This window comes from Falco rusticolus, chromosome 4, assembly GCF_015220075.1.
Source record: "Falco rusticolus isolate bFalRus1 chromosome 4, bFalRus1.pri, whole genome shotgun sequence".
NCBI classification, from domain to species: domain Eukaryota; kingdom Metazoa; phylum Chordata; class Aves; order Falconiformes; family Falconidae; genus Falco; species Falco rusticolus.
Window position 1 is genome coordinate 79,923,126 of NC_051190.1, and position 19,126 is coordinate 79,942,251.

General features: G+C 35.2%; 1 protein-coding gene across 13 annotated transcripts in view; it reads left to right on the top strand.

Moving 5' to 3' along the window:
• PHF14 (PHD finger protein 14) overlaps nucleotides 1–19,126 on the top strand; it is a 168,253-nt gene that overhangs the window by 41,194 nt on the left and 107,933 nt on the right. For all 13 annotated transcript variants that reach the window (XM_037382630.1, XM_037382635.1, XM_037382631.1 and 10 more), the window contains exons 7-13: nucleotides 197–334; nucleotides 2,224–2,370; nucleotides 5,981–6,251; nucleotides 6,807–6,913; nucleotides 8,413–8,508; nucleotides 10,068–10,171; nucleotides 11,574–11,705. In XM_037382630.1, coding sequence (XP_037238527.1) covers nucleotides 197–334; nucleotides 2,224–2,370; nucleotides 5,981–6,251; nucleotides 6,807–6,913; nucleotides 8,413–8,508; nucleotides 10,068–10,171; nucleotides 11,574–11,705 — 995 coding nt within the window. The remainder of the gene's footprint in view (nucleotides 1–196; nucleotides 335–2,223; nucleotides 2,371–5,980; nucleotides 6,252–6,806; nucleotides 6,914–8,412; nucleotides 8,509–10,067; nucleotides 10,172–11,573; nucleotides 11,706–19,126) is intronic.

The following is a 19,126-nucleotide window of genomic DNA, read 5'->3' on the forward strand; positions in this document are numbered from 1 at the left end:
AAAATGAAATTAATAGTGGGGGTTGGGAATGGGTGAAGTTTTAAGTAGTGTCAACTGCCAGCAGCATACTTGATTTCTGTACCACATGAGTTAAACCTACCTGTTTGGTTTTTATATGTAAGATATAAATTATCAAATATTAGGAAAAATGCACCTGAAATACTTACTGTGGTATTTTCCACTCTTCTTTATAAAGGAATGCAGTTTTTGTGAAGATCCTCGTTTTGCCAGAACTGGTGTATGCATTAGTTGTGATGCTGGGATGTGCAGAGCTTATTTCCATGTGACTTGCGCTCAAAAGGAAGGTCTCCTCTCGGAAGCGGCAGCAGAAGAGGTAGCTATGGAAAGGGTAGAATAAAAGAGTTGTATCAGAAGCTTGTGAAGACTATCTGAGATTGTGCCTTTTTTGCTCAGTAACTCTGAGCAAACCTTTTGTAAATCAGTAGCCAGTCATAGGTTGGGTAAAAGGACTGTCCAGGGAAGGCTCTGTGTTCATCAGATCACTCTGAGCACCTTTTGAAATAGTCTGGAAAAAGGCATAGAGAGGGTTAATACGAAAGTTGGCTTAATTGACCGACAGTCAATACAGACATGAATTGTAACTCTAATTCTTGAAGTTCACCTAAACTGACATGCTTTACCTAGCTGTTTGTGCAGTCTGGTAATCTCTGTTTCTTACCCAATAGGAGTGTCTTGAGAAATTAACTACATTTCTAATGCCATTTTTTCATGCATGATTTCCAGTATTTTGTTGAAATTGCAGTACAGGTATATGACATCCCTTGTGGTAACATTAGTCTTGGGAATCAGAATTAAAAGCAAATATTTATAACGTACTGGTAACTTTTTAATATCACCAGTTTCCTTCCTGTAATAATATTAAAACGATTTAGATTTGAAATTCCTACTTCCAAATTCATTTTTATGATAGAAGTACTTGCATATTGCCAAAATTCTTCCTGATACATTTGGATTAAGCCTGTCATGTTCATAGCTGCACAGTTTAACTTCTCATTACCTTAGGAAGTACAACAGGTAACACACAAACAAGCATTACTTCTGCTTCTGTTTCTGAAAACAGTGGACCACTAAGTGATTCTTAAAGGAATCACAAAAATAATTTCTTCTGTGAGAAATAGAACTAGGAACTAGGAAGATAGCCCAATTACCTCGTTGTTGTCCCTAATAAATTATGTGTAATATCAATTCTTCAAATGCTCTGTATGGATTTCTTCTAGGCATATGCATTTACTTGCCTTTCCACCTTAACATTTTTTTACATGTTTTCTGTAACCAAATATTTTTAATCAAGGCCTAGCACAATCTGATTTTAGAGTGCTGCTAGTTTTTGGAAGTTGTCACATGCTATGAAAATCTAAATAAAAATAAAGTATGTTTTTAGGGAAAGCCTGTGTAGATTTTATTGATCTGTGTGTTATAGGTGGAGTAAAGGAAAATTTGATAGGCAAATTATTAATATTTTTATTACTGTATGAAGGAAAACTGCTGTAAGTTTTTCTTCTTAGTATACAGATTTATGATGATGTTTTTACGATTTTGAAAATACACTGTCAATGAATTATACTTCTCAAACTGTATCTCCTCATGGCACGATATTTGTAGTCTGCTTGCAGGGTTTGCAAGTGCTAAAAGTTGCTGTAAACTTACAGCCATGATAACAGGCAGATCTGATGGAGGGAAGAATGAAATATAGGGGAAAAAAAACATATGAGAGATGATAAATCACGTGGAGGTATAGCCACCAAAAACATTTGGAAAATCATTTGAGAAATCCAAATATATTGCCTTTTGTATTATTCAGAATTGTTAACCCCTTGTAGGAAGTAACGCAAGAGACAGCGAAGCAACAGGAAGTTAACGATACATGTTACATGTTAAAGAGATTTGTAGTTAGGAATTTCTTCTGTGTTTTTTTCTGGGAATGAGAAAATAGTGCAAAGATTGAACAGTAAAGAGTTAAATAGTTAATGCCTTTAAAAAGTGTTTATGATCATGCAGTGAAAACAATGGAAAACCCCTTTATATGGTAAATTACATCAACATGACAAAATTGATTTAGAAACAGTCATATTAGTTGTTTTTAAAAACATGTCTATTTCAACATGTGAACTGATTGCCAGAATGTTTGTGCTGTTCAGAGCCTTTTGGCCTTGTGTGTCTTACTCTATTTTTGTTCCTTCCCCTTTGTTTTCTCTGAAACAGGATATAGCTGACCCTTTTTTTGCTTACTGTAAACAGCATGCGGACAGGTTAGACAGAAAATGGAAGCGGAAGAATTATTTGGCATTACAGTCTTACTGTAAAATGTCCTTGCAGGAAAGAGAAAAACAGCTCTCACCAGAAGCTCAGGTATTGTGTTAATAATGCAAATCCGTCTGTGTTAATCATCCATGTTAAACAAGGAAGAAATGGAAAAGATGGGAAATTGTTAGTATAGTAGGAAATGAAATGTGAAATACGTTGATAATGCATGGTTATTTAACATAGCATTGTAGGTTTTTCTCAATAAACTAATTATCAAATAGGCATACCTATCTATGCCTGTCTGAATTGAAAAATCTTGCTTTGGTTTTGTGGCAAAAAGTTGATAATTATATTTTCAGTGTGATTCATAGATTTTTTTTTTAAACATTTCCTTCAAGATTCTTAACAAAAATGACAGCCTGACAAGAAACTGAGCATAATTCTACTTCAAAGTTCAGTAAAAATCCACTTTTTCCCCTTACTAATATCTTGAACTTGGCAGAAGAGTTTAACTTCCCTAAGTCTTTTTCTTGTTAGATACTTTTTCACTTTTTGTAGGCCTAAGTAGAATTCTGTGTGCTGGGTTTTTTCATAGTAAAGATTTCCTAGAAGAATAACTACGTAGGTAGAGAAAATGGGTCTGTGCTGCTGAGTGGGAGTCATCTGAGAATCTCAGGTAACATCTCTATCACTGTCTAGTGGCAGATCCATGTAAAAACTATTACTGCAAAAGCTCAACTGCTATATGTCCTGTTGATACAGAGGTTTCAATCTTCAGGAATCTGTGTACTTTGGTATGTTTTAATGCCTGTACTTTATGATTTTTTCTGATTCTGAGGAATTTATGGCAGACTTTGCTTTCACTGCTTAGTTAGTACTTTATTCTGTGGAAAAATCATACCTGTGTAGAAAAGCAACTTGTTAACTGAATCCTGCCTAATTTGTTGTAGAAGGTAGCAGATGCTGTAAATAATGGAAGACAGTTATGGGAGAGAAATAACTTTTTTTCTGAAAGGACAACTGTAGTGTAATGATTAGAAAACAAATCTTCATATCATCAAACCTTTTATTTTTAAAAAAAAAATCATACCTTCCAAGTTCTTCAGAGACCTTTGAATAGGAGTAGAGAATATTAATTTAAAATGGCTTGTGCAGTTGAGAATGAGTATGAGCAAACTCTATCGTACAAGAATTTTGAATAAAATATTTCTGTAGGGTATTGAACTCTGTGTAACTTGATTTAAACCTGGTTACATAATTCTTGTTGAATACACTCAGCTCTCAAATATGTGAAATGCACCTGTGTAGTGGAGAAATAACAATAATAGGAATACTACCTAATATAATGGTAGGTGCTGGTTGTGCAAAATCAGCTTGAGTCCAACAGGGCTTATTAGCTTTGTTTTCAGTCATTTGTTATGTGGTGCTGGTAATGCTGGTAAGTTCCCAGCATTTCAGTCTCTTACCCTTCTTTCCCCTAAACCAAGACGCTTTAGATTTTTTAATCTAAATTATTCGGACTAAATGTTTGGAAACTGAAAGAATGAATGATGAAAACTGCAGGTGGAGTTACTTGGTATGGTGTCATAAGTGCCTTGATACAAATTTGATGACTTTCATACTTTTTGTCAAACCACTTGATTTCACTGTTGATGGCTCTGGTGATGTAGGAGTGTGCATTAGTATTTTGTGTGTTTCTGGATTTACATGGATGGAAACAGATTGGATTCTTGAAAAATACATTTCCGTGTTCATTTGTATGTATTGGGATTTTATGAACTAATTGTTTGTCTTTGAGTGGTTTCTGTGCCTTTTTAGAAATGCAGAACTGTAAGGGGTGCTTAATACATACTAGAATTGCCTGGGGAGTTGACACAAAAGTATGTATAAATTCACGCTTTACCTTACCATATGTTGTCTGTAGGAGGAAATCAAAATCCCACTGGTAAATTCAACCATCTTTGTTAAATTGGGATTTTGTCTGAGAAATAAGAATCTTGAGACAGCTTAGTCTGGAAAAAATACTTAAGAAAAAAAAATATATTTCTACATATATATACTGTGTATATATGAATGCATACAAAAGCTCACTTCCAGGGGAGTTTGTAGGCTTAATTAAGGTTTGCAAACATTGAACTAACATAAATAAGCATGCAGTCATACAAGTAATTTATCTGATATTGTGAAAATGTTTTTTTTGAGGTGATCTTTTGAAGGAAAAAAAAAAAAAAAAAAAGATATTTGGTGCTTTGTAGCCCAGACAGGAATAACTGAGCCAATAATCTGGCAAGTCATGTGGCCCAAGAAAGTAAATCCCTCTGAAGAGTATAATATAGAAATCTCTCTAAGATTGTTACTGATTGTTGGAAGATTTTCTACATTGAAATACTTTTTTTCTATCAATAAAGAAAAATTACATTCCTTGAGTAAAGTATATACTTGCAAATTACTTAAATGCAAGTAACTTGAGTTCAGGTTTCTATTTAGACATTAATCATTCCAATCTGTCATCTGTTTCTGGAATAAGACTCTGAGTATACAGTTGTGTGACGTCTTAAATGACCCCAAGGGTTTCAGAACTGAGCATGTAATCAGTAAAGAAGCATCTTAGCTGAGGAAGCTATAAACCATCCTTCCAGTGGACAAAAAACGAGATGGTGGCTATAGGTGGATCTGTTGCTGCTGTGGGTCCAAGACAAAAGCCCTTGGGGTTGGAGCTGGCTTCCAAGCCACATTTGCTGTGTTTCTTGGTCATTAATGTTCAAGACCTAGTAAGGTAGCATGTGTTAAACTCTTTGTAACATGACCTTCAATGATTCTGTTTGTAATCAGGGAAGTTCCTTAACCATAGCATGTATATATATGCATGCTTTTTTGCTTTTGTCAGGAGTATCTCATACCATATGGTGGGGCAGTTGGATTAGTTTAGTTTCTTCTTTTTGCAGGCAAGTAAACAGCTTCTAAGTGATAGATGGAGTTTTGCCTTTGAAGATTTGTATGTTGATGTAATTTTCTGCCAGAATTACCACTACATAGAGTTCCTGCAAGACAGTGTTTTCCAACTGTCAGTAACAACTTGATCTTCTGGTGTAGAGCTCCCAGATGGTCACAAATATACAGATGTCATCAACAATACATATTGTGAGCTTCTCTTGGCTACTTCACTTCTGTTTGGGTTGTGGGTTTGGCACATAATCAGCTAGTTTAACATCTATAAAGAGATACGGAGTTAAGAAAGGAGTTCCTACGAAAGGATGTCAAATAATGCAAAAATGCTTTTCATCAATTTTTATTGCTCTCATAGATACCAATTAAAGTGTATCTAAATGTATTGTTGATAGGTCAGCCAAGGCTTTTCCCAGTAGTGAGTTTTCACAGTCCCATCAAATCATCATTAGTAGAAGGGGCTGTCTGAAAGCCAGCAGTCATTTGTGTTACTTTCATTGGCAGGGAAACCTCATCAAGAATCCTGTGCATAGCTCCAAAACCCAGTGAAAGGATAATATTATTTGGGTATGTGTTTTGAGGTAAAATGAAATGTCTGTATCAGTAGCAGTTTCTGGAGTTGTAGAGTTCCGGAATGAAAATAGCATTGATTAGATCATGTGGTTTTTAAAATGAAAATAAAATGCTGGTATGTTCCAAAAGGATGTAACTCAATACCAATCATGAAATGTTTCCTCGTGTTTTTAATATATGGAATTCTTTGTTGCAGGCTCGAATCAATGCCAGGCTGCAGCAGTACCGTGCCAAGGCGGAGCTGGCCCGCACCACCAGGCCTCAGGCCTGGGTTCCCAGGGAGAAGCTGCCACGACCACTTACTAGCAGTGCCTCAGCCATACGTAAGCTTATGCGCAAAGCCGAATTAATGGGAATTAGTACAGACATTTTTCCGGTGGATACTTCAGATACTAGTTCCAGTGTTGATGGAAGAAGAAAACATAAACAACCAGCTCTCACTGCTGATTTTGTGAATTACTATCTTGGTAAGGATGAAAACTGCGTATTTTTCTCAACGAAGAATCATAACTTTGCTGTATTTGTACTGTGCTAATTCATTGGCTTGTTTATTTTACTTGTATTTCATTGTTATTAATAGATAAATATGAGTGATGGCTTCATTTTAGGTCAGGTATATTATTGCTTGGTATCTCTGTTTACACAGAAAGTTAGTTACATGTTAGAAAAGAAGAAAATCTGTCCAATATAAACAGGAGGCTTAACTTTGCTAAGAAGGGAGTGGAAGTTTAGGTACCTTTTTGGTATCAGGTTTTTTTCTTATGTTTTCCTCCATTTCTATGTGGAATTGTGTGACTTTGGGACTGTTTGCCAGTGGCTGATCAAAGCTCACCATTTAAATAACTACTATTTGTGCAGCAAAATGTAAATGTCTTGACTGTTCATTCTACTTAGTCTGTGTAATCAACCTACAGGCTGTAGTTTTGTTGTTGTTTTGTTGTTTATTGCTTCTGTTTTTTTCAGTGCATAAAACTTGATAATATATCCAAGGATTGGAAATAATGCAGTTTTCTTTTAAATAGAGAGAAATATGCGCATGATTCAAATCCAGGAGAATATGGCTGAACAGAAGAATATCAAGGATAAATTAGAAAATGAGCAAGAAAAGCTTCATGTGGAGTATAATAAGGTGAAGAAAAAGGGATAATAAGCTGTTGAACTGTTTTAATATTGCTACTGTTAACCTCGATGGCTTTTTTCTTTCCAAACAAAATGACTTGGAAAGAAAGTCACAAACTATTCTTTCTTTAAAAGTAACATTTTAAAAATACATTTCTTCTTTTAAAAATATTCTATGGTCTGCAGCCCCCCACACAAATAGAATTTACATCTAAAGTGTCATATGTTGGCTAGGCACAAGTTCTTTAACTGACCTCACCACAAGCTGCAGTAACAAATTGCACATGAACAGACAGGTCCCTCATGAACGAACTGTGTCTTAAGGCCCTTCTGGTTTTCATTCTTTATATGCATTTAATTTGAGACTTTGAGACAACAGATTTTGTCACCACACCAATCACCCCTTATTTTGCTTTGCTTTGCTTGTGTGTAGTTCTAGGTTCTTTTTAGACTTGCTTGGTTCTCTGGAACCCTACTTGATAATTGGGAATGTAGGGTTGTCAGGAGTGTTGACAAGACTTTTTATTTATGTTAATTCCAACTCCACTTGTGTTCATCCTAGATTTAATGATTTGGCTAATTTTTCAGGCTGAAATAGTGAGTATTCACACATCCATAGTGTCCCTTGCTGGTTTTGTTTGAGCTTAGGGAATTTGAGGCCCACAAATGATGGCATTGTTCCCCCAAATGCTTAATTTTTTTTTTTATTAACTCGTTGTCATGGTTAAAAAATAATTTTAATTCCATTTTGATTCCATTTTTACTAAATATTATTTATTTTTATTTTTAAATATTTTAAAATGCAACATAGGAATTCTGTATTTTTTGTGATGGATGACATGCTGCAATTATTGCTGAATTCAGCAACCTGTCATGTTGTTGTTAGTGGTGACAGAAAATAGGGTTGCTACTAATTCTGGGGGTGTGTTGAGAACACATGGAAATGAAGCAACAGGTCCTTGTGAACTGCCCAAACATGGTACAGGAGAAGGAGATTTGACTTTTAACCAAATTAATAGGTTGTATAAGCTGGTGTTAACCAGCAGTTCTTCTAGGAGAATAAAACCTTTTTTTCTGTGTACCTTCTTTAACAAATTGTATCTCTTTCTATGAGAGTGATTGAGTAAGTGTTCTTAGGTATTGCAATATAGAGCTTTAATTCATTTATATGGTTACTTGTTACAATCTTACTGCTTAAGTAACACAAGGATAACACGAGGAAGATGTTGCTGTATTTTATTTTCCTTTCTAATTAACTGCATGAAACCTTATTTTCAATCTGAAACACCTCAGATCTTTACAAAACAGGTGGCTGCCCATGTTTTCATCAGGTCTGTTAAACTGTGATTGCACTTGTCTCAGCTATACTGACATGAGTTCCGTTGTTTTTTTTTAATCCCACAATAAATAACATAGTCTAGATAGGTAAGAGGTTGAATGAATTTTATTAAATAAATGGATTTTCATTCCTGGCCTTATTTTTTTTCTTTTTCTTTCTTACTTTTTCAGCTTTGTGAGTCCTTGGAAGAGCTACAAAATATGAATGGAAAACTGCGAAGTGAAGGGCAAGGCATTTGGACTCTGCTGGGTAGAATCATTGGACAGGTTGGTTATTTTTTCCCCTCCAGTTCTTCATAGGCAGGCCTGGTTTTCCAATAATAGGCCTTTTTCTTTCTGTCTGTCACTTCTATGGCTGAATAAATTGATTTGATCAGACCCAGGCTTTACTCTGGGGATGTTTCCTGGTTGAAATACCTAGATTTCTGCAAACCACCTACTGGGAACCTGTAACTTTAATTTTGTTGTTGTAAAAGTGATCTTGTTTGCAGAATTCTTTCATTTGATATAACTGATTGACCTGTCATTTGTGATGAACCTTAACGTGAAGCATGAGTTAATCCCACCATTTTTGTCTCCGCATTTTTTTTTAGTTACTGTAGGCTTCAAATGATATGGTGACTCTTTGTGGCTTTTCTAAGGTATAAACCTTTAAAACTGCAGTATGTATGGGATGGCTTTTAACTGGACAGAGCAGAATATTTTGGTCAAATGAATAAAAATATCTAGGAGAGGAGAAGATTTGGATTACTTCCTGTTGCCAGCAATTATCTTTGTTCTCAGTGAAACACACAGGGAAAAGAGAAGTGTAGAGTCTTGTAGTTTCTGATATATTTTTTTATGTCAAACATATTAAATGGCAGTGGACATCTTAGATGTCAGAGCGATATTGAAATGAATTCCAATGGTGATTTTAAGGAAGATTGAAGAAACTGTTCATTGTGAAATGCAGACATAAAATTAGGTCACAATTTTGCCAGGCACTTTCATACTGCTGAGTTAGCTGTTCAGAAAATGAAACTTACCCTTTCTTTATGCAGTAGTGGTTCTTAAAGTATGCTAGCTTTTTCCAGTTCTGTTTGTCTGCCTATCTTTTCAACTTGTGAAGAAGTATTCTTACATAAGTTAGCTCTTGAATGAATGATATTTTTTTCCCTCCTTTTTAAGATGTCTTTTAGTAAGTATTCACAAATATATTTCCTGGTGCAAATGTTACTAAATTAGAAAGAAAAGAAGCAATAAAAGTTGAGTAGAATACATTTACACAGCTTGCATGACATTTTTTTTCCAGTTGGTTGAACAGATGCAGGCCCACGGGGCTGCTGAGAAATGACTTTGATAGATGGTTGCTGTCTGAGAAGCTAGCATGCTGCAGATTAGTAGAAACCCAAAGAGAATCTTGTCTGCTTTGTGGAGGGCTTGGTCCAATAAGATAATTTTTCTAATTAACCTATCGAGCACCAGTGTAGCCAGAATGTGGGGGAAAAGAAACTGCCTTAGATTCTTCTGTCAGTTTTGTGAATTTGCCTTTGCTTGTTTCAGCTGCCTAGACAAATGCATTCTTGTATTTGAAGCTTGAAGAAAAAATGTAAAAGCTTGTATTTAAATGTGGTTTCTATTTATTAAAATTAAAAAAAGAGTATATTATTTTGTTTTACAAAATCATACTGGGATAAACTTCAGTAGTTGGTCATGCCTGTAAAATAGCTAGCCAAGTAATTTCCCACTCATAATTTGAGTCTTGTTCTTCATGCACTGAGATTGGAGTGGTATTCTTTATAAAAGTCTCAAGACTCATGTGTACTGCATTTGTTCAAATCCAATAGAAATTGAACATACCAGCAATTTTACGTGCTCCTAAGGAAAGGAAACCAAGTAAAAAGGAAGGAGGAACACAAAAGACATCTACACTTCCAGCTGTACTTTATAGGCAAGTAATGAAGTCTTGACAGAATAGATACAATATATAGTAAGTTACAGTTTCACAAAAGTGTTAAGAGAAAATTGTTTGCTTTAGTTTTGATTAACAAAATACTTGTGTAGTCAATTCGTCATCTTAGCACCTGTCACTAAGGGCTGGGTATTTTTGCTAATTTGAAGGCAGTGGTTTAAGGATAAAGGTGACTCTATGGTTGAAATAGAAGGGTCCTTTGTTTCTGTAATGTGAAAGTTTTTAACTGACCACCTTGTCTTTTGAATGCAATTATCTGTGTTCATGGTTTTGCAAACAGTGCTGCTGCTCTTTAGTCACAGTGGCTGGGTGCATAAAAGACTTCTCATGTAAGAATTTTTACTTTGAGCTGATGGGTTGTCAAATGCTTTGGGATATCTTGTGTTTTAAATATCCCTACTTCTATTTCTATCAGTTCCCAATAAAATAAAATGTATTCCACCTTTTGCCTCTTGTATAAGTTGTGAAGCTACTGACCGGGTTTTAACTAAGCTTAATAGTGGAACATATACTACGGTCCCAGAGTATGACTGTGCAAATTACACAGACAGTCTTGGATCTTTTTTTCTTGCCACCAGCTGAGAAGTGGCATGGTCTGTTGCTTATCTACCGAATAGAAGCCAGGCCTCCAGCTATAGCAAGTGGGCAGTATCTTGTCCAGCTAGCAAGCTAAATGAAGAAGTTTCGTTACATAAGTGAAAGTTAATTCTAGTGGTGTGAGGGGTGGAAAGCTCGAGCACACGGCGATGGGTTGAGGATTTGGCAATTTGCAAGTATACACGAACAAATTATAGGATTAATGCTTTTTACTAGTTCTGTTTCATTCAAACCCAGTAATTTAATTCCTCCCGTTTTATAATGGAATCAATGGACATCTGATCTTTTTGAAATGACTAAAATTTCAATTCCAGTAAAAAAATAGTAATAAAACAGACATTTAATTTCTTATGAGTTGATACCTTGCCCAATGTAATAGCAGCACAGACTTATTTCAAGGAGCTTGCATTATTAAAGTAAGCATATGATTGTTAAGACTGATGATAGCAGCATAATTTTCTATTTAAGCATTTGGATGGCACACATGGTGTTTTTCCTATTTGCCACTGGTAAATTTTGTTGAAGTATCAAGTGATTACTTAATGCTTAGAAGTTCTCAAAATACTAGGTTGAAAGCCATTTTATTTTTAAGTTAACTATATTAGGTGTCTTTTATGCTGTACTGTATACAAGTAAAAACTCCTTAAAAATAATTATGCATTTAAATGATGCATTCAAATTGAAGTTGCCACATGTTGGTATTGAAACTGGGAAATGTGCTGGGATGTGTCATTTATTATTTATAATTGTAATTATAATGCTTTTTTGCTACCCACATTAAAAGTTGTGGAATTTGCAAGAAGAACCATGATCAACATCTACTGCTACTGTGTGATACATGTAAACTCCATTATCATCTTGGTTGTCTGGATCCACCTCTTACAAGGATGCCGAGGAAGACCAAAAACAGTTACTGGTAAGAATGCTGTTGATGTGTTGTCTTGTGCTATCCCTGTACTTAAAGTACAACATAAACATGAATAGACTTGCACATTCTCAGTGTTTCAGAAATTGTTATAACACAATCTGAACTGAGTCATTTTATTTCCAGGTTATTACTAGTGATATTTCACAGTTAAAAAAAGAGTTGTGAAGATTTTCTCATTATTAGCCACTGTGTAGAAATAGATTATAGCTTTAATTTTCTTATCTTTTGAGTTCATTTGTGATTATTAATGCTGCTAGATAATAGGCTGCCTTCAGGAAATGGAAAGCTTGGTCTTTTCTTTCTCATAGGGCCTAGTTGTGCAACTCTGTGTCCACATTTTTAGGAAAATACTTGTAAATACTTCAAAATAAACTTGTAAGTAGTAGGTCAGTTTTTCGTGATACAGGAAGTCAGTTGGGTTTACTTCTGTCTTATTACTCAAATCTGCAATGGCAGAAGCATATGCATTACTGTATTAATTGCAGTTACATTTCCAAGGATTAAAAGTCTTTTTGTGCCAGTGGAATAAAACAAAAGCTAAGTGGAACAATGAAGAACTGATAATGTGGTAAAGGTGCTGATTTCCAAACTGTCATAAAATGAGTGTGTCACTGTGTTGTGTTAAAATTCTGCATGTTTCCAAACTGCTCTGAACTATGTTAGAAGCAGTTATTCAGAAGCAGGTTTCATTGCACAAGAGGTTAGTGTATAGCACCTCCAGGAATCATTATCCCCTTGTCTGAACATTAACTTACCAAATCAGAATAGTATAAAGCTTTTTTTATCTGAGAAATCTTGGTTTCTATTTTTATTCATATGTCTCTTAATATTTTTTTATTATTTTTTAACAAATTCCATAAAACATTTAGTTAGGTCATCTTTTTGGGTAGTTTTGATGTTTGTGAGAAGAGCACGATGGCCAGTATGAAATGAGATGTCTCTGTTTTTTAGTATCTTAAAATGACAAAACCTGGATTTACCCAAGTAAATTCAGTTAGTAGAGATTTCCTTTAAAAGCTGAAAATCTCAGAAAGGTTTTTCACCATCACTAATATTTTTCTGAACTTAATTTTGCTTTAATTATTTAATGTAGTCCATAATGTTTGGCTTTTCATTATTTCAAAGGCATTCTGAGCTCTTTGGTCAAATTTATGAAGTAATGATGTTACATGGAAGCATTTTTTTTTTTTTTTAATTTTTTGGTAGCTTCTGCATTTGCACAGGAGGATCTTGATTTTTGTTCTGCTTTTAAAACAAGTTGAAAAGGCTCACTAAAGCCATCCATCCAAAAGTTGTAAGACTACAGTTCTCAGCGGGTGTTAAAGGCAGAATACGTCAGGTTAGGTGGTAAAACACTTTCATTGCAAAGCTGTAACTTATCTTTGTTGAGAATTTAATGCTTCAATTATATCTCAGATCACATGCTTAGCTTTTACTTCTGATTATCTAAGGCATATTCTGGAGTGTAAGATTATAGCAGACAAATTGAGCTGTATTGATTGCATTCTTTTCATCATTGAACGTGCCTTTATGTATTCTTTTGGGATCAGTACAGAGCATATAGAATGGACTCTCAATCCAAGTTAGAGTTCTGTGGGTTTCCCCCCTTCCTCCCGCTCTTTTCATTACAATTTTAATCTTTTGATTAAGCTATGAAGAAAAGTGTATTTTATTTTTTTTTATGTGGGGCCCATGTACTCTTAAGATACTTGTATAGGATATAGTGGGAATGCAAAAAGATAAAAGTTAAGAAAATGGGTAAATGGGTATAGGTGTGAAATTCCTTCAACCGTTAGGCAGGTTGAAAGACTTCAACTAAAATGGTGAAAAATGTTGATTTTAGTCCTTTTAAAATAGTAAGCAGGAAACAGTTAAAAGTAATTGTTTCTTAGTTTTTACTTTGTATTTTATTATCACTGCTAATCATTTACACATAATTGCTAACTTGAGCCTTTACAAAATGTTTGATGATTAGTCATACACTTTATCAACATACATTTATTTAAATATTGGGTGGGTAGTTTAGCATGAGTTTATTCCATATGTTTCATATTTTATGCTGTGTTTGAGGATGCCAAATGATTCAGCTTATGTGTGTGATGCTATGTAGTTAATAGTTACAGTTTTTCTCCATTTCATGATCAGCATTTAATATAAATTTAAATTACAGTATAGAAAAAAAGATTTTGAAATCATTTAACTAAATCCACTATTACATGTAATGGTAAGAAAAAATATATTTAATATTTAAAAGTTAATATGTTAAAGAAAGCACAAATTATAATTAGTTATCTCAGTGTTTATAAAAGGAAGTAATGATTTTAGTCTTAATGAAGTCATAGGAAGAGTTTAGACCCAGTGAGCACTCATGTCTCACAGCTTATTAGAAACTGGTTTCTAGCACTTTACAATAAGAATTCCCCTCATTCAGAGGCCTGACAGTTTTCTCCAAAGTAACATTTATACATCTTGAATATTATAGAAAGAAATTGTTTGTAACATAGCAATTTAAAAGCTTGTTCTCATTTCAAATGGATTTATTTCTAGGGGAAGGGCATAATAACTATTTTAATAAAACATGAAAGCATTGATTACTATCTGTTTTACTGTGGTACTTTCACAGTAGACCAGCGGTTCTAATCATAAAGTATAATGCTGTGGCATATTTCTATTTAAAAAGCTGAAATTGTTCAGTTTCTTAGAAATCCTGTTGATTAAACACTAGAGTATTGTTCTGATTCACATGTTATCATAAAATTAAGTCTTGTAATTCTCTCTGACAACTTGTATGCTCTTATGCTCCTGCCCATTCTGGGTGGACTGCAAACTGTGTATTTTCCTGGTAGAGAATGATCTGAACTGATACAAAAACAGTGTACAAGTGCTGACAGACAATGCAATGAATCAAAATCAGATTGTGAAATACTGACATTTTCATTAAGAAAATAACTTGGCAGCTACCAACAGGGACTAGCTCTTTCTATTGAAATGAGATTGCTGAAAAACAGTGATAACTTCTGGTAGCATACGAAATGCTGGGGACTGAGATGAACCAAACAGGGACGAACAGTTATATTAGACTCGGGTATTTTTAATTTTGTTCTGGAAGGCCAAGTTCTTTAGTGGTAACACTGCTGTGGGGACTATTTGCCACTGTGCAGAATGAGCTGTGGAGTTCCTGACCACTAGTCCCATGGACACTCATTCAGTATCTGGACATTCATTCACATTCCTGACCCTACTCATTCAGTACTGGTCCAGCATGTTTTGATTCTTTTTTTCATCCTGAGTCATTGGGTAAAGATGTAAAATTATTAATTTATGTAAGTGTAAGTGCAATATAATATTGCATATAACATACACATTTTAATATATTTGTCACTTGTCCTAACTGAAGGATGTTTGGGTCATTACAGATGGCAAATTTTCAGTACCTTTGGTGTCTGAAAGATGCTCGTTGAAAATCTTTAACAAACTATTTTTGGTTTATACGTACTGTCTTTTATCTCCAGAATAAGAACAGTCCTCTTTCCCCCCGCCCCCTCCCCCCCCCCCTTCCAGTACACCATTCTACATGTGTGATTAATTCAAATTACCAGAGCATTGGTGTCTTAAAGTTATAGGTCCGTGTTTCTCAAGTTCAAAGTGGTTTAATTATTTGTAAATATTGCAATAAGTGATTTATCACAGAATACGTCTACAAGACCTGTTTCCTCTTAAATAAAAGCAAGCCAAACTCTTAAGTAATAACTGTATAGTTTTTCTTTTTAAACACTGAGGACAGAGCGGTTTTCTGGAAGCACTGTAGTAGTGTTCACTCAGCACAGAAGATGTAAATCTACTCTTTTCACAGTAAGCTCTGTGTGCAGAGGGTGCTGGTTTCTTCGATCCTTCCAGCATAATGCCCAGTTGTGATTATGAAAACTGTCTTGTTCAGACAGAGTCCTTTGTATTTTCATCACGCAAGCCACTCTGAAACTATGTACCATAACACAGTTAAGGCAGTCTAATTCATGTGATAATTGAAAAAAACATCAATTTTTTCCTAATTTTTGTGGTCTTACTTTTTCAATAAAATAGTTTCATGTTTTTATCTGGTTTTCTGTCTCATATAGCAAAGACGTTGTTGGCTTTGTTATTTAAATTGCAAAACCAAAAGCAGAATCATGTTAAGTTTACCAGTGTGTTGGCTTTGAGGCCTGTTTGTGAGATCTTTAACTTGGTGGCTTTCATTTATAAAAGAATGGTGTTCAGTGTTTCTTCAGCTTTTCTTATCATCATCTCACAAGTGTCCATGTGCCAGGCACATCAGTTCAGTGCATTTAGATTTTTTTTTAAGTGTAAAGCTGCGGCATAAGGAAGCATCATAATGTCATAATTTCTACTATTTTTTTTAAAGTAACAGGGTTTTCTCTTTGCAGTTCTCATTGCTGCTTTACCAAGAAAACAGCCCATGTCCAAACTATCCCTCCCCTCCTTGTTTTCTCAGTGATTCAGATGTTCACTTTTTCACTTCGTAAATTAATGTAAATTAAATTAAATGGCTCATGGCATCAGTTTCTAAAACTTCATGAACAGAAACCCCTCTTTGGTCTTTGAGTCTTACTAAAGCCCTGAAGTAAAGCCCCGTTATAGGTTCACATGTTTCTTGAAGCTGCCCATGCTCAAAAATATATTCACCACCAGGTAATGCAGAGACACGCATGATGCAGTTACACAAAGCCAGTGTTTCAGTATTAGCCTAGACCATTCATAATTTTTGAAAATTAATAATGTGTGTTCCTTTTCATTTGATGTTCTTGTCTTTTGCTAGTGATTTGAGAAGATCCATTTACTTTGTGAGATGGGAAGGGATCCCTGATGTCATTGATTCTTGTACCAAGTCAGATTGAAAACACCACAAAACGGTGCAGCTTCTGTTCTTCTGTAGGTTTTTAGCACTTAATCAGAGACTTTCTGTATACTGAAAGGTTTCAGGTCATCACTGAGATTTCTTGATGGATCAAACATTGCCAGTAATTTTTAGCAGTAGGCGTATTATTGCCTACTAGTGATTTTCTCTGTCTAGATCAGGCAAGTCCAGACTAAAAGCAAAACAAAACCTGTGTACAGAAGTTGAATCTTTGGCACCATTTCTCTTGTTAATTTGTTTGTTCTGTGTGGCAATACTTGCTAATTTGAGGGTAGTCAAAGACTGTTGGAATAGTTGGAAAGGTGACCTGTAGTGGTAGGTTGTCTATTCACTGATTGTACTTGAAGAAGTGAAAATAAATGAGCATGACTTCAGTGTAGCCAAAAGGAAGGGCAGCCATTTAGCTGCTTTCTATGAATATATTTGGAATAAACAGCAGAATGGGAAAAGAGTTCTTTAAAATTCAAGAACCACTGTAAGAAGAGCTCAAAGTTAGGCGACTGTTTCCAAGTCAGAGGAGTTTGTGTCTTTAAAAGCTTTTCTGCGGGCCCCATGGAAGCTAAGAACCAAACTACTTTATAGTTGAAACTTGCCTGCTATATAATAGGGTAGAGAAGATGTGGTTGCCTGTGATAGTAGAGGCTATTCCAGTAAGTCAAGAGGTTGCTTATAAGTACATGTTTCTAACTTCACTTTTTCCCCCTCATCTTTTGGTGTATTTATGAAGTTTTGTTTTGCGATTCACACACACACCTACACACCACCCATACTATGGTTTTGCAGCTTACTTTTTGTCTATCGTGCTCTTTTCTCATTTTGATTGCTGTGAGACTTGCATCACCTGTTTCAGAGCAAGCTTGGTCATAAAAGTGGAGTTTCAGGAACTTGCATGCAGTACCTCATCTGTTGGTGGAGGTGTTTCGTGTCTTTCTCACTAACATCAAAGTTTAAATACTTCATTGATTTATATTTAAATAGGGCCCTAATAAAACTACAGTACTTTACTGATCTACATAGTTATTTTCTGTACAACTGTCTGAACTTATGTAGCAGAAAAACAGTATCTTTCCCTTTTAAAATCACAGAGCTAAAGAACGGGAATGATTTAAATCAGGTGCAGCGTCATAGATCTGCAAGACCTGGGTTCCCAACTCCAAATACTACTGTAAAATCATACTACTATTTTTTTGTCTTATACAAACTTCAGGTTTTTAATGCAGCTCTTCAGTTGTCAAATGCTTATTTTTTTTAAATTTATACATAGTACTTATTTTTACCATAATAACAGGGAAGATAATCTTTTTGAAAAAAATGCTCATCACAATATTTTTGAACACTTTCATAGCTATTGTTTACATCTGCATAAGCAGATCTTACTAAGTGCTTTCATTTGTGTTTTCCATTACATAAATTAATGGCGTGACTGGTGCTGCACTATTATGGAGGGCTGTGCTCTCTGATGCTTACCAAACAGGAAATCTCCTTAGAGATTTGAGTTGGAGAACTTGAAGAAAATGTATCGTATAAAAGTAAAGAACACCAAGTAACCTTTAGCTAAGCAGACACATAAAATTTTGAGGGAATGCTGTTATCTCTGAAGCTTCTCTCTGCTGTTACATCATTGGAAATACTTTCTCCATAAAATCTTACAATAATATTAGTTTGGTCTGTGAGCCTTAGTTTATTTATGTAAGTGCATGTGTATACATACTTGGGTGTGTATATGCACATACATTTATGTAAACATAGAACTTTAGCCTGGAGAAGAGAAGACTCAGAGAGGATCTTAGCAATGTACACAAGTATCTTAAGAGTGAGTGTCAAAGGCGGGGGGGGGGGGGGCGGGTAGGGCAGGCTCTTTTCAGTAGTGACAGATAACAGGACAAGGGGCAACAGGCACAAACTGCAACATGAGAAGTTCTGTCTGAGTATGAGGAAGAACTTCTTTACTTTGAAGGTGACCGAGCACTGGAATAGGCTGCCCAGAGAGGTTGTGGAGTCTCCTTTTCTGGAGACATTCAGAACCTGCCTGGATGTGATCTTGTGCAACCTGCTCTAGAAGAACCTGCTTTGGCAGGGGGTTGGACGAGATGGTCTCCAGAGGTCCCTTCCAACCCTGACCAACCTGTGATTCTGTAACTGTAAAAAGTAGCATGATGTGAAAGTTATTATACCTTCTATTTTTCTATTGGTTTTATATTCTAATGTCCTAAAGAGGTCTAGAAATGTTAACAGGTACTGTGTCTGTGGTGAACTGAGGTTTGTAAAGAGGAGGAAAAATAGAGTATGACGCACCTGTATGCTGCCCCAAAATTGTTTGCAAAGTATAAAACCAGTATAAAATTACTTTCTTGTGTTTAGGCTACTAATAAAAGTCTTCATATGAGGGAGGAGAGACACTGTTATCTTTCCTGCAATCTACCCTGTAGTACTCCTGCTTTTCTAGACCAGCAAATAGCACTAGCATGTCCTGTTACCTGTGCCTCAAGTGCTTCAG